We start from the raw sequence: 22,956 nt of genomic DNA on the forward strand, positions 1-22,956 counted from the left end.
TTGAGGTGAATATATAAGTCGACAGTTATTTTCCTTTTCAAAGGTGTCAGACATTATATGAAGAGAAAGACAGAGAAATCCACATCATTGTATTCATTTTCATTTTGCCATTTAAGATTTCTAGGGAGAAAAAATAATCAAAATTAAATTTGACCTGTTAAACATTATCTCACAGGAGAAAGCCATGAACATCAAATAGACTAATGCCTTTCAGTGGCTTTGAGGCATTTTAGATGGATTATTGACATTACTCCTTCCCAATTTTCTGCATCACTTAATGATGTTTTAGGGAGTTCATGCTAAATGAATGAGATGAACAACGTACCTGAAATATTTCTAGATTCCCTACTGGAATAACAAATTATTGCAAGCTGCCTGGCTGATTAAGGTGAATTGATAACTTCAGAGAGCCATGGATGGTGGAGACCAAATTTTATTTGTTTCCTACTCTATTTTGCTAGCAAATAAATGATAGGAAATATGTAATGTGATTTTAGCCTTGGCTAATACAAGCAAATCAACAAAGGCATCTGAAAACCCCAGATTTCTAGTTAAATTTTTGCTAATGTCTTAAGTTTTAAGAAGGGGGGGTATGTTTTCCAAATAGATGTTCAAGCAAGCCCCCTGAGTGACAAAACTCCAGTGTACCTCACCCTTACAAAGTGGGCTACATCAAAATATTTAATGTCTGAATTTTTAAACCTTGTATACAATAAAATTTCATACATCTCCCCTTAGAGTGACAGAATTATAGAGGTTTCCTAGCTCTCTCTACACTTGCTGGATTCATTCTTCAAAGCATTGTAATAGAATAATGGCTTACTGTCAGGATACTCAAGCCAGTTGCAAATAAATTTAGACCTCGCTAATCATTTACTTTCTCTTACAGCATGCCACTCTTTTAAAAATGCACTCTTGAAATTCAAATAAAGAAAAACAAAGCTATAGTTCATGTTTATTCCTGTAGTTGGGAGCCCTTAATTAAGTTGAAGAACTGGAAGAGGCTTCTTAAATTATTTTCTGATGACAGGTAGAATCAAACCTAATATGTAATGACGTGGCAGTATTTTTCTTTTATGATGCATTCAATTTTAGATTAGGGTCTACATTCTTAATACAGAAAAATCTTCAATATCTGAAAATGTGTTTTGTAGTTTACATTTGTATAGATGACAGGAACTATGAAAATTACTTAAGCATAATCCTGCTTTTCTGATTAGAGAAGATAAAATGGCAATTTCCTTTTTTTGATAGCACTACCTATAATTTGTAAAATCAGTGTAGCAAGTTTGATTAAAATATCTATAAACCTCATAATAGTTTTTTATTGACCTCAACCTTTAAAGACAAAGTTAAGCTTGACAGATTTTAAAACTTTGGCATAGCAATGTTAATTAAAAAGATCAACATTATTAATTTTTAAATACTCAGAATCATATTAATGCTTTATAAAACTTGTCTAAAGGAAGTGATTTGCTCTCTATTTTTGCAAACCTGTTTTACTTTTTCAGAATTCAATAACATTTTAACCAATATAAATAAAGCATACATTAAATTCTTTCCACATTTTTATGAAATGATCATTCCAAGGTTGGTAACTATTAGAAGACACCCAACGCTGTACTCAGCAGAAGTCTTAGTGCAAAAGAAAAGGTATGGAAATAAAATTTTACAGCCTTTTCCCAGATGAAAAGAAAACTAGAGCAATCTGACGTCCTAGATTCCAGTCCAGTGATTACAAGAGACTGCCCACCTATCATCCACCCATTATCTTTATCCCAAAGGATTTTAGAAGTATTAGTCTAATTCTAGATTCTAGAACTGACATTTTAGGGCTTAGAGCTGTGTGACAAATCAAGTCACTTAAATTCCAGCACTCAGTTTTCAACTGGATATAGAAAGTGTCAAACTTGAGCAGAATTTCTGAACCTCACCAGCCTTAACATGTAAGATTGGATTTTTCTTTGTTGTGGGCACTGTCCTGTTCATTATGGGATGCTTAGCAGCATCCCAGGGCCTTTACTCGCTGGATGCCAATAGTATCTCCTCTCTTCCGTGTTGTAACAATCCAAAATGTCTGTAGACATTACCAAATTTCCCCTTAGCAGGAATCTTCCCAGTTGGAAACCGCTGAGCTAGATTAGCATAACCTCTTGGTTGTTCCAGGGTGCATGGGTCCCCTTGAGAAGTTCTGAATGAATGAATGAATAATAAATAATAAATAAATAAATAAAGTGTCCTACGTCAAGCAATTGAGAAAGTGGTTTGGAACTTCACTGCCCTTTTGCCAGGCTTTTGTCTTCTGTTTGAACAGTAGAGGTTTTAGCCTTGACAGTGCTTCTCTCTTCAGCCTTAACGTTTTGATTTTGGTGATCTCATTCTTTCCCATGGATTGAAATTCCATCCTTGTGCCAGCTCCCAAATTTATATTTCTAATGCAGAGAGAGATAAATGCCCTGGCTGTCTCTCTAGCAATTATCATGAGATGTCCAGCCTGACAAATTCAAGACAGAACTGTTGTTCTTCCCACTTTGAGCCTTCTCTTTCACCCTTTCCCTCATCTCAGGCATGAGGACTACTCCTTAAGCCTGAACCTGATTCTCTCATTCTTTCCTCCCCCATATCCAACCCATGTTTTGCTCATTCACTTTCAAACTGTATTGTGTAACTGTCCACTTTGCCTGATTGTAATTGCCACTGTCTCAGTTCAAGCTATCATCTCTCATTTGGAGAACTTTAGTAACTAACCTCTTAGCTGATCTCCATGCTTCAGCCACTGACCCCTCTCCACACAGTAGCCGGAGTGATGTCCTTAAAACAAATCACATCTGTTGCTGGCTGCTGAAACCCCTTAAAGGGTCTGTGATTGCATTTAGGAAAATTGAATGAAATCTGCAAGACTCAGTATGACTTGGTCCTGTTTCTCTGCCCAGCCTCCCCTTGTGCCCTTCTCCCTTTTGCTGGCTGTGTTCCAGGCACATAACCTGCTCTCAGTTCTGTTTAAAGGAATAGGAGCTGATGCTTATTGGTAACTCATGCTTCAGCCTGTTACTTTCATAATGAGTTATTTCGTGAACCCGCAACAACAGCCATGCATTGTCATGTTATACCTCTCTACATGAACCTTTGTGATCTTTTTTTAGCACCAGCTATAATTGTTATTTTATACAAGCATCCCTCCTTTTATTTTTGCTTTACATTATTGTGCTTCACAGATACTGCATTTTTTCCAGATTGAAGGTTTTTGCTAACCCTGCATTGTGCAAGACTATTGGCAACATATTTCCAACAGCATGTGCTCACTTCATGTCTCTGTGTGACATTTGGGTAATTTTTCTAACTTTTAAATTATTATTATATCTTCTGTGGTGATCTGTGGTCAATGGTCATTGATGTCACTATTGTAATTGCTTTGGGGCACCACAAACTGCACCCATATATGATGATGCCCTTAATTGATAAATTGTTGTATGTGTTCCCACTGCTTCACCCACCCGCCGCTACCCTGTCTCTCCCCTTCTTTTTGAGCCTCCCTTATTCTCTGAGCACAGCACTGTTAATAACCCTACAAGGCCTCTATGTGTTCAAGTGGAAGGAAGAGTCACCCGTCTCTCCCTTTAAAATTTAAAAGCTTGAAATTGTTAGGCTTAGTGATGAAGACATGCCAAAAGCCAAGATGGGCTGAGAGCTAGACCTCTTATGCCAACTGGTTAGCTAAGTTGTGAATGCAAAGGGAAAGTTCTTGAAGGAAATTCAAAGTGCTACTCCAGTGAGCACATAAATGACAAGAAAGCAGAACAGCCTTATTGCTGATATGGAGAAAGTTTTTGTGGTCTGGATAAAAGATAAAACCAGTGACAACATTCCCTTCAGCTAAGGCTTTATCCAGAGCAAGGCCCTAATTCTCTTCAATTCTGTGAAGATTTATAGAGGCGAGAAAGCTGCAGAAGAAGAGTTGGAAGCTGGCAGAAGTTGATTCATGAGGTTTAAGACCAGAAGCATAAAGGTGTAACATAAAAGTGCAAAGTGCAACAGCAAGTGTTGATATAGAAGCTGCAGCAAGTTATCTAGAAGATATAGCTAAGATGACAGATGAACATGGCTGCACTAAACAAGAGGTTTTCAATGCAGACAAAATAACCATAAGTTGGAAGAAGATGCCATTTAGGACTTTCATAGCTAGAGAGAGGTCAATAGCTGGTTGCAAAGTTTCAAAGGACAGACTTACTCTCACATCGGCGATACTGTAGCTGGATTTTCAGTTAAAACTAATGCTTACATTTACTCTGAAAATCTTAGGGCCTTAAGAATTATGCTAAATCTACTATGCTAAATGGTACAACAAAGTCTAGATAAGTGCACATCTGTTTATAGCATGGTTTACTAAATGTTTTAAGCCCACTATTGAGACCTACTGCTTTGAAAATGATTCCTTTCAAAATATTACTGCATGTTGACAATGCTCCTAGTCACCCAAGAGCTATGATGGAAATACACAAAAGATTAATGCTATTTTCATGCCTGCGAACACAGCATCCATTCTGCAGCCTATGGATCAAGGAGTCATGCTTTCAGTCTTATTATTTAAGAAAGATATTTCACAGGGCTACAGCTGTCATAAAGAGTGATTTCCTCTGATGGATCTGGGCAAAGTAAATTGAAAATATTATGGAAAGGATTCACCATTCTAGATGTCATTAAGAACATTTCTGATTCATGGGAAAATGTCAAAATATTAACACTAATGGGAATTTGGAAGAAGTAGATTCCAATCCTTAGAGATGATTTTGAGAGGCTCACGACTTCAGTGGAGGAAGTAACTGTGGCGGAAATAGCAAGAGAGCCAGAATTGTAAGAGGAGCCCTGGAGAAGTAACTGGCTGAACTGCTGCAACCTCATGATAAAATTTTAGCAGATGAGATGAGATGAAATCTGCTTGTAAAGATGTTGTGAACACTTCTGAAGTGACAATTAAGGATTTATAATATTATTTAAACTTAGTTGATAAAGCAGTGGCAGGGTTTGAGAAAATTGACTCCAATTATAAAAGGATTTCTAATATGGGTAAAATGCTATCAAATACATCACATGCTACAGAGAAATATTTCATGAAAAGAAGGATCAATTGATGCAGCAAACTTTATTGTATTCTTATTTTAAGAAATTGCCATAGGCAGGGCATGGTGGCTCAATCCTGTAATCCCAGCACTTTGGGAAGCTAAGGTGAGCAGATTATTTGAGGTCAGGAGTTCGAGAGCAGTCTGGCCACATGATGAAACACCATCTATACTAAAAATACAAAAAGGAAGATGAGGCAGGAGAATCTCTTGAATCCAGGAAGCAGAAGTTGCAGTGAATGGAGTTTGCACCACTGTACTGCAGCCTGGGTGACAGAGCAAGGCTCTGTCTCAAAAAAAAAGAAAGAAAAAAAAGAAGAGAGATTTCCACAGCCACCCCACCCTTCAGCAATCCCCAACCTCATCACTCAGCAGCCATCAACATAAAGACAAGAGCCTCCATCAGCAAAAGGTCTGTAACTCGCTGAAGGCTCAGATGATTCTTAGCATTTTTTTTTTAGAAATAAAGTATTTTTAAATTAAGGTATACTATTTTTTAGATGCGATGCTATTACACACTTAATAGACTACAATATAGTGTAAACACACTTTTATATGCTCTGGAAAACCAAAAAATTAATGCAACTTGCTTTATCATGATTTTTGCTTCATTGCAGTGGTCTGGAACCAAACCTACAGTATTTCCATGGTGTGCCTATATTTATTTCCCTCATGATTTGTTGAACATCTACTTTTTCTAGTAAACTACAAGTTCTATGAGGTCCATAATCATGCTTCGTTTGATTACAACATTGTATCTCCAACATCTAACTAGATCTTCAATACATATTCATGGAATAATTGAATCCATTCTCTGCTATCCTTGCCCCACCCCTCCTGGCAATTAATAATCCACATCAGCATATTAAAAATCCAGATAGTTTTTAAAAATAAATATGTTCTCAAATTACCTGTCCTAGGAACTGACCCCCGTAATGCTGATAAATATCTTATTTTAGGGCACAATGGGCTAAATTATCTGTGAGTTGTCTTCCAGCTGATTGACTACGGTATCTTATTTTTTTTTCCCATATATTTATTTTATTGCATTTTAGGTTTTGGGGTACATGTGAAGAACATGTAAAATTGTTTCATAGGTACACACGTGGCAGTGTGATTTGCTGCCTTCCTCCCCATCACCTACATCTGGCATTTCTCCCCTTGCTATCTCTCCCCAGCTCCCCACCCCCCACCGTCCCTCGCCTATTTCCCCCCAACTGACCCCAGTGTGTAGTGCTCCCCTCCCTGTGTCCATGTGTTCTCATTGTTCAACACCCGCCTATGAGTGAGAACATGCGGTGTTTGATCTTCTGCTCTTCTGTCAGTTTGCTGAGAATGATGGTTTCCAGGTTCGTCCATGTCCCTACAAAGGACACAAACTCATCGTTTTTGATGGCTGCATAATATTCCATAGTGTGTATGTGCCACATTTTCCCTATCCAGTCTATCGTCGATGGGCATTTGGGTTGGTTCCAGGCCTTTGCTATTGTAAACAGTGCTGCAATGAACATTCGTGTGCACGTGTCTTTATAGTAGAACGATTTGTAATCCTTTGGATATATACCCAGTAATGGGATTGCTGGGTCAAATGGAATTTCTATTTCTAGGTCCTTGAGGAATCGCCACACTGTCTTCCACAATGGTTGAACTAATTTACACTCCCACCAACAGTGCAAAAGTGTTCCTATTTCTCCACATCCTCTCCAGCATATGTTGTCTCCAGAGTTTTTAATGATCGCCATTCTAACTGGCGTGAGATGGTATCTCAATGTTGTTTTGATTTGCATTTCTCTGATGACCAGTGATGATGAGCATTTTTTCATATGTTTGTTGGCCTGATGTATGTCTTCTTCTGTCAAGTGTCTGTTCATATCCTTTGCCCACTTTTGAATGGGATTGTTAGTTTTTTTTCTTGTAAATCTGTTTTAGTTCTTTGTAAATTCTGGATATCAGCCCTTTGTCAGATGGGTAAACTGCAAAAATTTTTTCCCATTTTGATGGTTGCTGATTCACTCTAATGACTGTTTCTTTTGCTGTGCAGAAGCTGTGAAGTTTGATTAGGTCCCATTTGTCTATTTTGGCTTTTGTTGTCAACTCTTTTGGTGTTTGAGTCATGAAGTCCTTGCCTACACCTATGTCCTGAATGGTTTTGCCTAGATTTTCTTCTAGGGTTTTTATGGTGTTAGGTCTTATGTTTAAGCCTTTAATCCATCTGGAGTTAATTTTAGTGTAAGGTGTCAGGAAGGGGTCCAGATTCTGCTTTCTGCACATGGCTATCCAGCTTTCCCAACACCATTTATTGAACAGGGAATCCTTTCCCCATTGCTTGTTTTTGTCTGGTTTGTCAAAGATCAGATGGTTGTAGATATGTTGTGTTGACTCCGAGACCTCTGTTCTGTTCCATTGGTCTATATCTCTGTTTTGGGACCAGTACCATGCTGTTTTGATTACTGTAGACCTGTAGTATAGTTTGAAGTCCGGTAGTGTGATGCCTCCCGTTTTGTTCTTTTTGCTTAGAATTGACTTGGCTATGTGGGCTCTCTTTTGGTTCCATATGAAGTTTAAGGTGTTTTTTTCCAGTTCTGCGAAGAAGGTCATTGGTAGCTTTATGGGGATAACATTGAATCTGTAACTTACTTTGGGCCGTATGGCCATTTTCACGATATTGATTCTTCCTAACCATGAACATGGAATGTTTCTCCATCTGTTTGTGTCCTCTCTTATTTCGTTGAGCAGTGGTTTGTAGTTCTCCTTGAAGAGGTCCTTTACGTTCCTTGTTAGTTGTATTCATAGGTATTTTATTTGCTTTGTGGCAATTGTGAACGGAAGTTTGTTCTTGATTTGGCTCTCTTTAAGTCTGTTATTGGTGTATAGGAATGCATGTGATTTTTGCACATTGATTTTGTATCCTGAGACTTTGCTGAACTTGCTTATCAGTTTCAGGAGATTTGGGGCTGAAACGATGGGGTCTTCTAGATATACAATCATGTCGTCTGCAACTAGAGACAATTTGACTTCCTCCTTTCCTATTTGAATGCCCTTTATTTCTTTTTCTTGCCTGATTGCTCTGGCTAGAACTTCTAATACTATATTGAATAGCAGTAGTGAGAGAGGGCATCCTTGTCTGGTGCCACATTTCAAGGGGAATGCTTCCAGTTTTTGCCCATTCAGTATGTTATTGGCTGTTGGTTTGTCATAAATAGCTTTTATTATTTTGAGATATGTTCCATCAATACTTAGCCTATTGAGGGTTTTTAGCATAAAGCGCTGTTGGATTTTGTCAAAGGCCTTCTCTGCATCAATTGATATAATCATGTGGTTTTTGTCTTTGGTTCTGTTTATGTGGTGAATTATGTTTATAGACTTGCGTATGTTGAACCAGCCTTGCATCCCCGGGATGAAGCCTACTTGATCATGGTGGATAAGCTTTTTGATGTGCTGTTGCAATTGGCTTGTCAGTATTTTATTGAAGATTTTTGCATCTATGTTCGTCATGGATATTGGCCTGAAGTTTTCTTTTCTTGTTGAGTCTCTGCCGGGTTTTGGAATCAGGATGATGTTGGTGTCATAAAATGATTTGGGAAGAATTCCGTCTTTTTGTATTGTTTGGAATAGTTTCAGAAGGAATGGTACCAGCTCCTCTTTGTATGTCTGGTAGAATTTGGCTGTGAACCCGTCTGGACCTGGGCTTTTTTTGGGTGGTAAGCTCTTAATTGCTGCCTCAACTTCAGACCTTGTTATGGGTCTGTTCAGGGTTTCGGCTTCTTCCTGGTTTAGGCTTGGCAGGAGGCAAGTGTCCAGGAATTTATCCATTTCTTCCAGGTTTATTAGTTTATGTGCATAGAGTTGTTTGTAATAATCTCTGATGATAGTTTGAATTTCTGTGGAATCTGTGGTGAAATCCCCTTTATCATTTTTTATTGCATCAATTTGGTTATTCTCTCTTTTCTTTTTTATTAATCTGGCTAGTGGTCTGTCTATTTTGTTGATCTTTTCAAAAAACCAGCTCCTGGATTTATTGATTTTTTGAAGGGTTTTTTGTGTCTCTATCTCCTTCAGTTCTGCTCTGATCTTAGCTATTTCTTGTCTTCTGCTAGACTTTGAGGTTTTTTGATCTTGCTCCTCTAGCTCTTTCAGTTTTGATGATAGGGTGTCAATTTTTGATCTCTCCTTGCTTCTCATGTGGGCACTTATTGCTATATATTTTCCTCTAGACACTGCTTTAAATGTGTCCCAGAGATTCTGTTATGTTGTGTATTCATTCTCGTTGGTTTTGAAGAACATCTTTATTTCTGTCTTCATTTCATTGTTTATCCAGTCAACATTCAAGAGCCAGTTGTTCAGTTTCCATGAAGCTGTGCGGTTCTGGGTTAGTTTTTGAATTCTGAGTTCTAACTTGATTGCACTGTGGTCTGAGAGACTGTTTGTTACGATTTCCATTCTTTTGCATTTGCTGAGGAGTGATTTACTTCCAATTATGTGGTCAATTTTAGAGTAGGTGTGTTGTGGTGCTGAGAAGAATGTATATTCTGCGGATTTCGGGTGGACAGTTCTGTAAATGTCTATTAGGTTTGCTTGGTCCAGGTCTGAGTTCAAGTCCTGGATATCCTTGTTAATTTTCTGTCTGGTTGATCTGTCTAATGTTGACAATGGGGTGTTAAAGTCTCCCACTATTATTGTGTGGGAGTCTAAGTCTCTTTGTAAGTCATTAAGAACTTGCCTTATGTATCTGGGTGCTCCTGTATTGGGTGTGTATATATTTAGGATATTAGCTCTTCTTGTTGCATTGATCCTTTTACCATTATGTAATGTCCCTCTTTGTCTCCTATGATCTTTGTTGCTTTAAAGTCTAATTTATCAGAGATGAGAATTGCAGCTCCTGCTTTTTTTTTGCTCTCCATTTGCTTGGTAAATCCTTCTCCATCCCTTTATTTTGAGCCTTTGTGTATTCTTGCATGTGAGATGGGTTTCCTGCATACAGCACACCAGTGGGTTTTGGCTTTTGATCCAATTTGCCAGTCTGTGTCTTTTGATTGGGGCATTTAGTCCATTTACATTTAGGGTTAATATTGTTATGTGCGAATTTGATACTGCCATTTTGTTGCTAGCTGTGTGTTTTGCCCTTTAGTTGAGCTGGTACTTGTTGCTCCTTTATATGTGTAGAGCCTCTTTCAGGAGCTCTCATAGAGCTGGCCTGGTGGTGACGAAATCTCTGAGTACTTGCATGTTCCCGAAGGATTTTATTTTTCCTTCACTTATGAAGCTTAGTTTGGCTGGATAGGAGATTCTGGGTTGAAAGTTCTTTTCTTTAAGGATGTTGAATATTGGCCCCCACTCTCTTCTGGCTTGTAGGGTTTCTGCTGAGAGATCTGCTGTGAGTCTGATGGGCTTCCCTTTGTGCGTAACCCGACCTTTCTCTCTGGCTGCCCTTAGTATTTTCTCCTTCATTTCGACCCTGGTGAATCTGGCGATTATGTGCCTTGGGGTTGCTCTTCTTGATGTATATCTTTGTGGTGTTCTCTGTATTTCCTGGACTTGAATGTTTGCCTGCCTTGCTAGGTTGGGGAAGTTTTCCTGGATAATATCCTGAAGAGTATTTTCCAGCTTGGATTCATTCTCTTCGTTGCATTCAGGTACACCTATCAAAAGTAGATTAGGTCTTTTCACATAGTCCCACATTTCTTGGAGATTTTGTTCATTCCTTTTTACCCTTTTTTCTCCAGTCTTGCCTTCCCATTTTATTTCATTGAGTTGATCTTCGACCTCTGATATCCTTTCTTCTGCTTGGTCAATTTGGCTGTTGATGGTTGTGCATGCTTCGCGAAGTTCTCGTGTTGCGTTTTTCAGCTCCATCAATTCACTTATATTCCTTTCTATTTTGTCCATTTTCGTTAGCATTTCGTCAAATCTTTTTTCAAGGTTCTTAGTTTCTTTGCATTTGGTTAGAACATGTTCTTTAAGTTCACAGAAGTTTCTTACTACCCACCTTCTGAATTCTGATTCTGTCATTTCATCACACTCGTTCTCCATCCAACCTTGTTCCCTTGCTGGTGAGGAGTTGTGATCCCTTGTAGGAGGAGAGGTGTTCTGGTTTCGGGTGTTTTCATCCTTTTTGCACTGGTTTCTTCTCAACTTTAAGGATTTATCCACCTGTCGACTTTGTAGTTGCTGGCTTTCAGATTGGGTCTCAGATCTTTCAGATTGATGTTCTGTTTGTTGATGATAAGGTTATTTCTGTTTCTTGGTTTTCCTTCTGACAGTCTGGCCCCTCTGCTGTAGGTCTGCTGAGGTTCAATCCATACGCTGCTTGCCTGGGGTTCACCTGCAGCAGCTGCTGAACAGTAAGGGTTGTTACCAGTTTTCTCCTTCTGCTACCTTTGTCCCAGAAGGATACCCGCCTAGTGTCAATCTGATCTCTCCTTTATGAGGTGTCTCTTTGGATATATAGGGGTCAGGGAGCTGCTTGAGGAGACGGTCTCTTCTTTATAGGAGCTCAAATGGTGAGCTGTGAGCTCTGTTGTTCATTCAGAGCTGCTGGGCAGGTATGTTTAGGTCAGCTGCAGCAGAACTCATAAACTGCTTTTTGTTCCCAGGTGCTCTGTCCCAGGGATTTAGGGCTTTAGTTATGAGTTTCCGTTATGCTGCTGCCTTCTTTTTTTTTTCCTTCAGACCTGCCTTGCCCAGCAAGGAGGCAGCCTAGTCACTGTCGGCCTATATAGGCTTTGCTGAGCTGCTGTGGGCTCCGCCCAGCTGCCGAGTGAACTTCCTTGCAGTCCTGTTTATATGGGTGTAGTTAGAACTGCTTTGGCGATGGTGGCCCGCCTCTGTTGAGGCGGAGTCCCTCTGCTGTGGCAGGCTGCCTTGGCAATGGCAGGCTGCCTCAGCATTGGCCGACTACCTCAGTCGTGGCGGGCTGCCTCGGTAATGGCGGATGCCCCTCCCCCACAGAGCTGGACTGTCCCGGGCTCAGCTGCGCTTGCTGTGAAACTCTCAATCCAGAGTTTCTGGTTGCTGTTCTTTTGTGGGGGTGGGACCAGCCGAGCCTGATCGCCTGGCTCCCTGCCTCAGAGCCTTTTTTAAGTTGGTGTTCCAGTCGCCTGTTGAAGAGGCGCCGGGGTCTGTTTGTTTTCCCCTGCGGCCACTCACTGCGCTGGCTTAAACAGCGACACTGAGGTTTGTGGCGTGTTTTTTTTTTTTTTTTTTTTTTTGCCCTGGAATCTACTGTCCTGGTTCCCTGCTCAGTCCCCTTTTTAAACAGACGAATGGGCGACTTCCCGTGGCTCCAGTCACCAGCCAAAAGGGCAACTGGACCGGTGTATTTTGTATGGAGAACCGCGGCTCCGGGGCGCCAAGAAAGCAGCCGCGCGGGGCAAAGCAGCGGTGCCGGCCGGCACAGCCATGCTGGCCGAAACAGCCATGCTGGTGAGCTGTGGAGCTCCTCTGCCTGGGAATTTCCTAGTCTGTGGGCAATAAAAATGCGGCATCCACTCACCCTCTGCGCTTTCACTGGCAGCTGCAATCCTGAGTTGTTCCTAAATGGCCTTCTTGGATGGAGATCCTCTACGACATCTTATTTTAGGGGAAATATTTTGAAATGACCAAGGCCATATGAACTTTGGCTCAAATTCAAATACTTGTAAAATTTTTAAGACATATGTTGAGCTCAAAGTATTTTAATAATTATAAAACCATTATCAGAGTAAACTGCAATTGTAGGAGTAAAGTTCAACCCCCAAATATAGGCTTTCATTGGACCTCTTTCCTTCCTCAGAAGTGTACTTGTCATTCTTATGTTCACATTGTTTACCTGTCTACTGATATTGTAGCTGTTGGGGCACAGCCATTATACCCATTGTGGCAAGGGGACTAGGTCCTCTAAGTAGGAGCCCAGGCTCTTGGAGTCAATATCTAGCTTTCTTTCCAATGATAATTAAGTACTCAGAGCTTTGGTCTATCAGTGAGTTTGCTGCAGAGTTTTTATGAGAGCAAAATATGATAAGAAATATAAAACATTTTTGACAGTCTAACATTGTATAAAACCAAAAGTTATTTCAATAAACCAATTTTTTTACTAAGTCTTTATAAAATCTGTTAATTTGCTTTTATTACATTTAGTAGGAAAAGGCTGAAACATTTTACCATGATCATGAAAATAAAAAATAAATGGAATGCTCATGGGATCGTAAAAACTTTGACATCATTCTTACTAAGTTTAATGGAACATATCTAGGTCTTCATTACTTAGACACTGGGTACCCACACTAGTATGTTATGACCAGAGACAGATATATTATGATACTAGGTTTTTTCCTTTACATAGTATCACTACATAGGATAAAATACATTGGGTGGACATGGTGGCTCTTGCCTGTTATCCAAGTACTTTGGGAGGCCGAGGCAGGAGGATTGCTTGAGGCCAGGAGTTTGAGGCCAGCCTGGGCAACATAGCAAGACTTTGTCTCTACAAAAAACTTAAAAATTATCTAAGCATGATGACAGGCACCTGTTGTCTTAGCTACTAGGGAAGTTGAGGTAGGAGAATTACTTGAGCCTAAGAGTTCAAGACTACAGTGAGCTATGATTGTGCCACTGCATTCCTGCATTGGTCACAGAGTGAGACCCTGTCTCTAAAAAAAAAAAAAAAAAATTCAATGAGCCACAGGATAATGTCTAACGAGTGCCAATTTTGTGCCAGTGCTTGTGGTCACTGTGGTGTCACCATTATCTCATGAAATAATCACAAATCATCACAGTGTCCTGTGGGATAGTTACAAGTCTTTGACTTATTCCACACAGCTTCCCCATTGAAGCCTAACAGATTGCAATACCACTCATCCCTTCTGGAGCTAAGCTGTCTTCCATATTTTCTAATTGCACTAATTTGGGTTTGAGAGCTCTAAAATTTTTTCTAATTTGTAGCAGTCTTTTGATATATTAAGATATAGATCCCCATTACTTGTAGAATCTGATTTTGTGAATTTACCTGCATGCTAAAATTTATTTATAACCCCCAAATCAATACTCACAATGCTTTCATGATTATTCATGGATGTGTGCAGAGCTGGTCACGTGACCAGCTAAGGCAGAATAAAAGGTACTTTCTGTCTTCTTGTTTCAGCCCTCATACTATAAGAAAGTGCCCTTTTTGTGGTATGTTCTATGCCAATTTTTCTATTTGTTTTCTTTTTGTTGGTGACTTCGGGGTTTAAAACGGCCCCCAAATATAGTGCTGAAGTGCTTTCTAGGTTCTTCAACACAATAAGGGTATGGTGTGACTTACGGAGAAAATGTATTCTCTGTACAAATTTTGAAAAGCTTTGTCCAGGCATTAGTTATAGTGTTGTTGGATGTTTCAGTATAATGAATCAACATTATATATTAAATAAGATGTCTTTAAGTAGAAACACAGAAAAACAAAGTAGATATTGACTGGTTGATAAAACAGCTGTGATCAGAGGCTCACAGGAAGCTAACCTTGTGTTTCTGCTAGAAGTAATCATTCAGCATTTGCTAATTAGTGTTTGTGGCAACTTTATAGAACACAACTCTTGCAAATAACAAGAATTGACAGCAACTGAAGACACCATTGCACTTGACTTTTTAAATTGCCCACTTGATGTCACGTAATTTGATTATTCAGCCTTTGATTTCAGATTGGGAGATAAATGAAAGACCTTGAATACCAAATTTTAAACTGATGGGAACTTTTATGAGGAAGTCATAAAAGCCTGCAATCAAAGATTGGTAATGGAAGCCCTCATGAACCCTGACTCTCCCAGGCAAATGACATCAATATAATCTCACTGGTACTTAGCAGAATTCAGTTATTTTTTTTTTGACTTGGAGCATGATGTCTTCCAGGGTGATAAGAAAGAAATAAGGGTATAAATTTGAATAATTTCAGTTTAACATGCTTTTTAAAATGTTGACAAGGTATACTGTTTTATATGATTCAAGCTAAGTTTGTCAGAAACAGTGAATTCTTAAATTTAAGTCATGCTTATAAAAATCTGTGAGATCCCTAGCTATGTTCCTCATAAGTTCTCACATAAAAGGTTAATTTATTCCAATCAATTAACTTATTAAGTACAAAAAGGGCATATTGAGATACTACTGTAAAGTAACTTTTTAAATAATAAGTAAAACTATGAAAAAAGGGAGTTTTGACCTTTCATTTCTTGCTTTGTTCTTTTATGGTAAGTGTAAAAATTACTTCAAGGAAATCTTATTTCTTTCATTTGTATCACAATTTTTTAACAGAAAGTGCTATTATCTAAAAATTTTGATGAGTTGTTTTTCCTCTAAGATTCAACTTATATCAGAAGTATTTCTGTTTCCAATAATAATTAATCAGTTATAATTTAAGTTTTGGTGACTTTTTTATAGAACAGCAAAGATTCTTAGGTAACTTGTCAAAAGACATCATTTCAATTTTGAGGCAAGTACTGGGTCATATTAACTTGTTAGAAGAGGTTAATTTATCTTTCATATTAAGTATTTGTATTAGTCTGTTCTCATGCTGCTAATAAAGACATACCTGAGACTGGGCAATTTATAAATGAAAGAGGTTTAATTGACTCACGGTTTGGTATGGCTTGGGAAGCTTCAGGAAACTTACAATAGTTATGGTAGTGGAAGCAAAAATGTCCTTCGCATGGAGAAGAGCAGCAGCTAGGAGAAATGCTGAGCGAAAGGGCTAGAAAAGCACCTTATGAAACCATCAGATCTTGTAAGAACTCACTATCAGCATGAGGGTGATCAACCCCATGATTAAATTATCTCCCACCAGGTCCCTTCTAGGACACATGGGGATTTTCAAGATGAGATTTGAGTGGAGACCTAGCCAAATTATATCAGTATTATTCCTAAAAATATGGTGGCTCACACCTATAATCCCAACACTTTGGGAGGCTGAGGCGGGCAGATCACCTGAAGTCAGGCATTCAAGACCAGTCTGGCCAACATGGCAAAACCCCATCTCTACTAAAATACAAAAATTGACCAGGCATGGTGGCAGGTGTCTGTAATCACAGCTAATTAGGAGGCTGAGGCAGGAGAATCGCTTGAGCGGAGGAGGTGGAGGTTGCAGAGATGGCACCACTGTACTCCCCAGCCTGGGCTACAGAGCAAGACTCTTGTCTCTACAAAAAAAAAAAAAAAAAAAAAAAAAAAAAAAAAAAAAAAAAGCTTTACAGTCTGGAAGTACACACCATAAATATCCCAAATGCTATGTATTCTATTGTAGATTATAAATTTAAGCAACATTTTATTTACTGCTTTAGTCATGTAATTTTATTATAAGCACTTATTCTGCATCAGGTGCTGATATGGTTGCTATGCATGTATTTTCTCTAATTCTGTCAGTAACTAAAAAATAGGTATTATTATATTCTTTATACAGATGCAGGCACTGAGGTTCAGAGGCATAATATTTTGCTCAAGGGGTATAGAAAATTATTATAGGTTGTTAAAGAAAAATAAACTTAGGTATAGGAAAACATACAAACTCCTTGCTTTTTGATACTTTCTAAATTATTTGTAAATAATATTATAACCTAATATTTAATTTTTAAGAGTGTATAACTTGTAATGACAGACATGACATAGAACAGAGTGTTTCTAATTGATTTATCATTGACTGAGGGCTTAAGAAAGCTATGCCAAGGGTCATTAGCCATTCTTATAAAGGCAAAAAAATCATCACAGTTGTCTTATTATTCTGCTATTTTCCACCTACATATTTTCTGCCATGAAATACTGATGCAATGCAGGAAAACATTTGTGTTAGAACTTGGGCACTCTCTTGAACCTGGTGGCTGCTTTTAAGTGGGATTCATATACCTTTGACAGGTTGAAAATTAAATTGCTTTATAGGTGGCATCTTAAAAGGAATGGTAGTAAATTGAGTGATTGGTATCAAGTAGTTTGTCTTTCACAGCATCAAATAAATAGTGTTTTCTCATAAACCATAGCCTCTCTGGTTCTTGTCACTCAGGAATTCTTATGGTACAAAGTAGCATCTCTTCTTCTCTCCCTGCCTTCCACTCAATAGGAAAGCTTAATCTTGTTTTTATTGAGATATGTCTCATGTACCATAAGCTCTCCCTTTGAAAATGTACGATTCAAAAAAGAAAAGAGAAAATGTACAGTTCAGTGGTTTTCAGTGTATTCATAAAATTGGGCCACTGTCACCACTATTTCATTCCAGAACATTGTAATCATCCCAAAAGTATACCCTGTATCTGTTAGCTATTCCTCCCCATTCACACCTCCCCGCATCCACTAGAAAACACTGATCTACTTTTATCTCTCTAAATTTGCCTATTCTGGATATTTCATACAAATTCAATCATATAATATGTATCCTTTTGTGTCTGGCTTCTTTCACTTAGCACAGTGTTTCCATAGTTTATCCATATTTTAGTAGTTATTAGTGCTTCATTTCTTTTTATGACTGAATAATATTCTATCATAGGGATATATATACCACATTTGTCTATTCATTTGACAGTCATAGACATTTAACTTGTTTCCACTTTTGGCTATTCTGAACAATGCTACTGTGAACATTTCTCTAAAAGTTTTATTTTTGTGCAGATATAGGTTTTTATTAATCTTGTGTAAATAATTTAGGTGTTTCCTCTCATTTTTTCATTGCTTCCCTCAAACTCCCTAAGTTCAGAAATGCTCAGAACATTAGCAAATTTGTACATCCCAAGAAAGTTTGATCAACACTTCTGCCACATCTTCCTCAACTTGAACTTCATTTTCCTGTCTTTTCCCAGAGCCGCCAATTGGACAAATGCACCCCCCGCACGGCAGCGTCACTCCTCAGAAGAACAGCAACCTGCTTGTGATCATTGTGGTCACCGTTGGTGTCATCACAGTGCTGGTGGTCGTCATTGTGGCCGTGATTTGCACCCGACGCTCTTCAGCCCAGCAGAGAAAGTAGGTAACAGCTGGCTCCCAAGCGGAAAGAAGTCATCATCTTCTGGGGTCATATTTTTGACAGCCCTCTTCCTATCTTCTTTCATTATTCACCCCATCTCCTTATTTCTTGACCCTGGCAAAACCTCACCTTTTTGTCTATTCCAGGCCTATCATGCAGTGAGTGAGGATTAGACTTGCCGATATGATAACAAACAAAGTCCATCTGGGACCCGCTTACATTTCTGCTTGCTTTTACTTCTCTGATCACTTCTCATTTTCAAGTGAGGGCAGGTGTTCCTTAGGTAACACCTAGAGAATGGACTCCACCATGCCCCTGCTTCTGACCCTCCCAACAATCATGGACAAAAGATTTGAGAAATACATCTCTGTGTGCACATATTTATCACTTTTTCCAAGGAGGTCTGTAGGCACTTAATCAATGCTTGTTGGATAGATGACTAAATATAGAATGCCAAACTGTGCAGTTACAATCCTGTGGGTGCTTAGTTTGGAGGCACTAGTTAAGAAAGAAGAGAGAGTTTAGAGATTCAAAATGATTTGAATGTATTGTTTGTGGTTAATTGTCAGAAATTAAGTGTTGAGGGCTTTAAAATATTTTCATATTTTGCAGCATTAGGTTCTAGCACATGCAGAGAATGATGCATCAGAGTACAAAGCTTAAAATGTAAAAGTGTTTTTATTCAGCCCGTATCCTTGCAACCTCACCCTGTAACTGGCCTGTTATCCAGTGTCAGCCAGTGCTGGGAGGCAGCAATAATCTCCCAGCCATTCTCTGCCTCTTTGACTCTCTCGTCCTTTTAAAATTCAGACTGATGTGTCTTTTTCGGCTACGCTTTCTCACTGCATTGATTATCTTAGGCTTTTCCATGAGGTTTTGGCTTGGCCTGAGGTTTGGGCTCATAGGTGGCTGGTTTGACAACTGTATACTTTACAATTTGCTAGAAATAATTTTCCAGCAAATAATGTTCCCCCTTCTCTTGCTAATAGCTCACACTTTCTCTTTCTCTCTCTCTTTTTAAGTCCTACGTTTCTAGTTGTAGGTCTCTAGTATATCTTCCAGCACTCTAAAGTGAGGCGTTTAGAAAGAGAACAAGGGAAGATGTACCTACTGAAGAAAGTAACATGGGCTATAGATGCAGGCTTTGTATTTAATCTATTGCTATGGCAGGACATATTTTCTATCCAGCTGCATTTGTGAGATTGGACTAGTTTGATAGCTAGTGTGCTGGTCCATTGTGCCTAAGCAAGAAACCTGCTAGAGTGAGCTCAGCTGGGCCAGGCTGATGTGTGAGCATTCTGGGAAGTCATCATCACTCACAGAGTTTCCACAGTGCTGGGCAGTTAATAAGGCTCTGGGGAGAAAGTAACTAATTGAGTAAAGCATTGAACAATCTCTTGGTGCAGCATTATCAGGAAAGGGGTTGTGCAGTCATGGAACAGTGAAACATCAAGGCAGCAGATGAAGCAGACCTAAGAGGGACTCATAAAAGAAGGTGGGGAGGAGGCAGCAAAATCACACCCAGCCTACCATGTAACTGCTTTTAAGACACGGAAGCATTCACTCAACTATCTAAATGTAACTAAACTATCCATAGAAGGTTTGTTTTTGATTTGGGTTTTTTTTTCCCCCTCCTATGTCATTTCTGTGAGAAGAATATTTGAGGAATAGATTGATCTGATGAACTGGATTCCTGGATCTACTTTGTTTCCCACAGAGCACCAGTCTTCCCAATGTGCAAAAGTGGGATTTGGTGCTATCCTGAGAAACTCTCAAATCATCTTAAATCTCACCCTTAGCACTTTGGTAAAAGCTTAAGGGCTTTATTTGGAAAGAGGGGACACTGAGACCTGGGTATGACTTGTTTTTTAAAATTAGGGACTGAATTAAGGAATAAATGGTTCTATTAATGACTGAAAATCCCAAAACACTAAGTTTGACTGTCACTTTGGTTTTTCCTCACTGCAGTCTCAAAGTCTCTTAATAGTTACTTGTGTTTCACACTTTGTTTGATATCTTTCTTCAGTAACAAATCCAATGACATTCATTTTTGTCCCTTTGGTTGCATATGTTCATAGAGAGAAAGAAAATGTTTCCTTCATGTTATTTCTGAACTATAATTTAGTTTAGTTTTTTGTTTCATTGAGAACCCCTACTCGTCGATATCACCACAATTGAGCCCTTCAAAACAAACTGGATAATGCAGGTGAAAGTGAAATCAATTCCAATCTGAAACAGAAATAAGATCCTCTCCAAAGCCCTTAGAAAATGGGACTTTAATTAATAAAGTGAAGTAGAAAATGCATTCATGAGCTTCTTCAGTATCTCTTTGGGATTCTAGAGAATATAAATTTTTCACTGTGTTTTGTTGGGGGACTTGAATTATATCCAAGTGAATTGAAAAAGTTCTATGGACTCTCAGTAATATCTTGTTCAGGTAAATGTCTGTGCATTTAATAAACCTAACCTTTAAAAAATCATGCATATATTTAACAATGAATTAGGCTATCCAGTTGTTTCAAAATAGTGGGTACTAACTTTCATTAGCTATCCAGTTGATTCAGAATAGCGGGTATTAACTTTCATTAGCTATTTTATGTAATAAAAATGAAAATTATATTACATAAAATAGCTAATGAAAGTTAGTAACCAAGTTCTAGTTCTGGGTCTACTACTTCTTTAAATAAACTAATTATATCACCTAAGTGAAGACCCTTAATACTTGGGTGGGAGTTTCTTTAAATATAATGACAATCTGGACTAAATACTTTCTATCCTTCTCTCTAGCTTTTTTGTTAGTATGTTTGTCCACAGCCAGATAGAATCTTCTTCTACTTTTAAGACATAGAAATTCCCCATAGAATACCTATAATTTATAGAATCATACAGTAGCATTAAGCTTTAAATTAATAGGAAATACAAATAATTTTGCATTTTGTAGTCATTTATTAAACTTTTTTTACTACTGTACTTTGAAGAGACCCCCTTCACATTTTCTATTAGTGAGATTATAGTATGATCCATAGAAAAGTTATATTTTATGAAAACTTAAGGCTGGGTGTGGTGGCTCACACCTGTAACCCCAGCATTTTGGGGGGCCAAGATAGGAGGATGGCTTGAGACCAGGAGTTTGAGACCAGCTTGGGCCACATAGTGAGACCTTGTCTCTGAAATAGCCTTCAATTAGTCAGATATAGTGGTGCACGCCTGTAGTCACAGAAAGGAGGCTGACGTGGGAGGATCTCTTGAGCCTGGGATGTGGAGGCTGCAGTGAGCCATGACTGCATCACTGTACTCCAGCCTGGGTAACAGAATGAGACCTGTCTCAAAAGAGAAAAAATGAAACAAAACTTAAGTTGATTTTCGCCCCTGTTTCTCTGCTTTTTAATGAGGCAGTAACATTTTCTTGCCCAACATGTAGATCACGTTATAAGTTAGAATTTATTCACAGATACTGAGGACAAAATGAAATTGAGCAAATACAGGAGCTCTAGAACACATGGTTATTACATTTCTAAGGCACTTACCTGGGTAGGTGATGTGCAGTCTTGTCTGAATGCTTTAAATTTGAACATGTGAATAAAATACAAGATGTACTTGATAGAACCACTGGTTGGCTGGGCCTTCTATTTGACTTGACATGTGGATAGCAAGTTTTAAAGATTAGTATGCATTTAAATCTTGACAAGAATAATTATCTTTAGTACTGATGATGAAATGTTCAAGCTCTTAAATGAAATCTACAGTATTTTAACCACTATAGGTCACTTTTACTGATTTTTCACTTGTTAACATTTTAATTGGTTCTCAATATTCGCCTCATAGAGATTTGAACTACCAACTACTTTAGGACTTCAATATATCTTAATCCTGTCTCAGAATATACAGATATATTTGAGTGTCTGGAATTCATCCTGGATTTCTAATACTAGTTTTCTGGTTTTGTTTTTAATAGCAGTTAGTGAAATAAAAATAATCAAAATGGATAACTAGGAGGCTAGAAGTCTCTGGAAAAGATTTGGAGAGGAAGCACAGGACTGTTTGTACTTATCAATGTATCTTTTTCTGATTAACTTATAATTACTTATTCACACCTGAAGACTTCCCCCCAAGCCCCTGGTAGGGCAGAATGTTCCTGCTTCAATCCCTGTCTGATGTTGGGAATTGTCTTCTCACCACTAGAATTAGTACAGAACTCTTTATTAGTCTGCCTAATAAAGTTGTGAACAACTTTAGCAGATGATGCCTAAGTCCATAGTGGGAACTTAGTAATTTATTATGATGTGCCAAAATAACCTGTGGGATAATAGTTGGATTTTAGAACTTCAAAGGACACATTCTTGCATAAAAGGGACACTCCACTCATGTTGGGTTTTACTCATTCACATCCCCAAGATACCAATTAAAAGTTAAAAGGAAAAAAATCTTAGTACTAGGATATGTATAAAGTAAGGAATGGGTAAGTACATACAGAACCAGAGAAGAAGCTTTCAGATAAATACTTGCGTATCAATAATGGAAAGTAGTTCTCATTATTTAATTCAAGTAATTACTGTGTGCTTTATTTGGGATCTGCATCATACAAAGTAACAAATTTGATTAATGTTAACTCTCAAGCTAAAAATCTTTCTGCAATTTCCCACGACTTCTTGATATTATTAAAAATGTAGGCTGGGCATGGTGTAATCCCAGCACTTTGGGAGGTCAGGAGATCGATACCATTTTGGCTAACACAGTGAACCCCATCTCTACTAAAAATTCAAAATACTAGCCAGGTGTGGTGGCATACGCCTGTAATCCCAGCTACTCTGGAGGCTGAGGCAGGAGAAGCACTTGAAACAGGAGGCAGAGGTTGCAGTGAGCTGAGATCGCACCACTGCACTCTAGCTT

General features: G+C 38.5%; 1 protein-coding gene across 4 annotated transcripts in view; it reads left to right on the forward strand.

Annotated features, from left to right (window-relative positions):
* Window positions 1–22,956, forward strand: part of DCC (DCC netrin 1 receptor) — a 1,203,097-nt gene that overhangs the window by 1,103,821 nt on the left and 76,320 nt on the right. For all 4 annotated transcript variants that reach the window (XM_032259518.1, XM_032259520.1, XM_032259521.1 and 1 more), the window contains exon 23: window positions 17,903–18,065. In XM_032259518.1, the coding sequence (XP_032115409.1) occupies window positions 17,903–18,065 (163 nt within the window). The remainder of the gene's footprint in view (window positions 1–17,902; window positions 18,066–22,956) is intronic.

This window comes from Sapajus apella, unplaced genomic scaffold (assembly GCF_009761245.1).
Source record: "Sapajus apella isolate SASKATOON/1434 unplaced genomic scaffold, GSC_monkey_1.0 scaffold109, whole genome shotgun sequence".
Taxonomy (NCBI): Eukaryota; Metazoa; Chordata; class Mammalia; order Primates; family Cebidae; genus Sapajus; species Sapajus apella.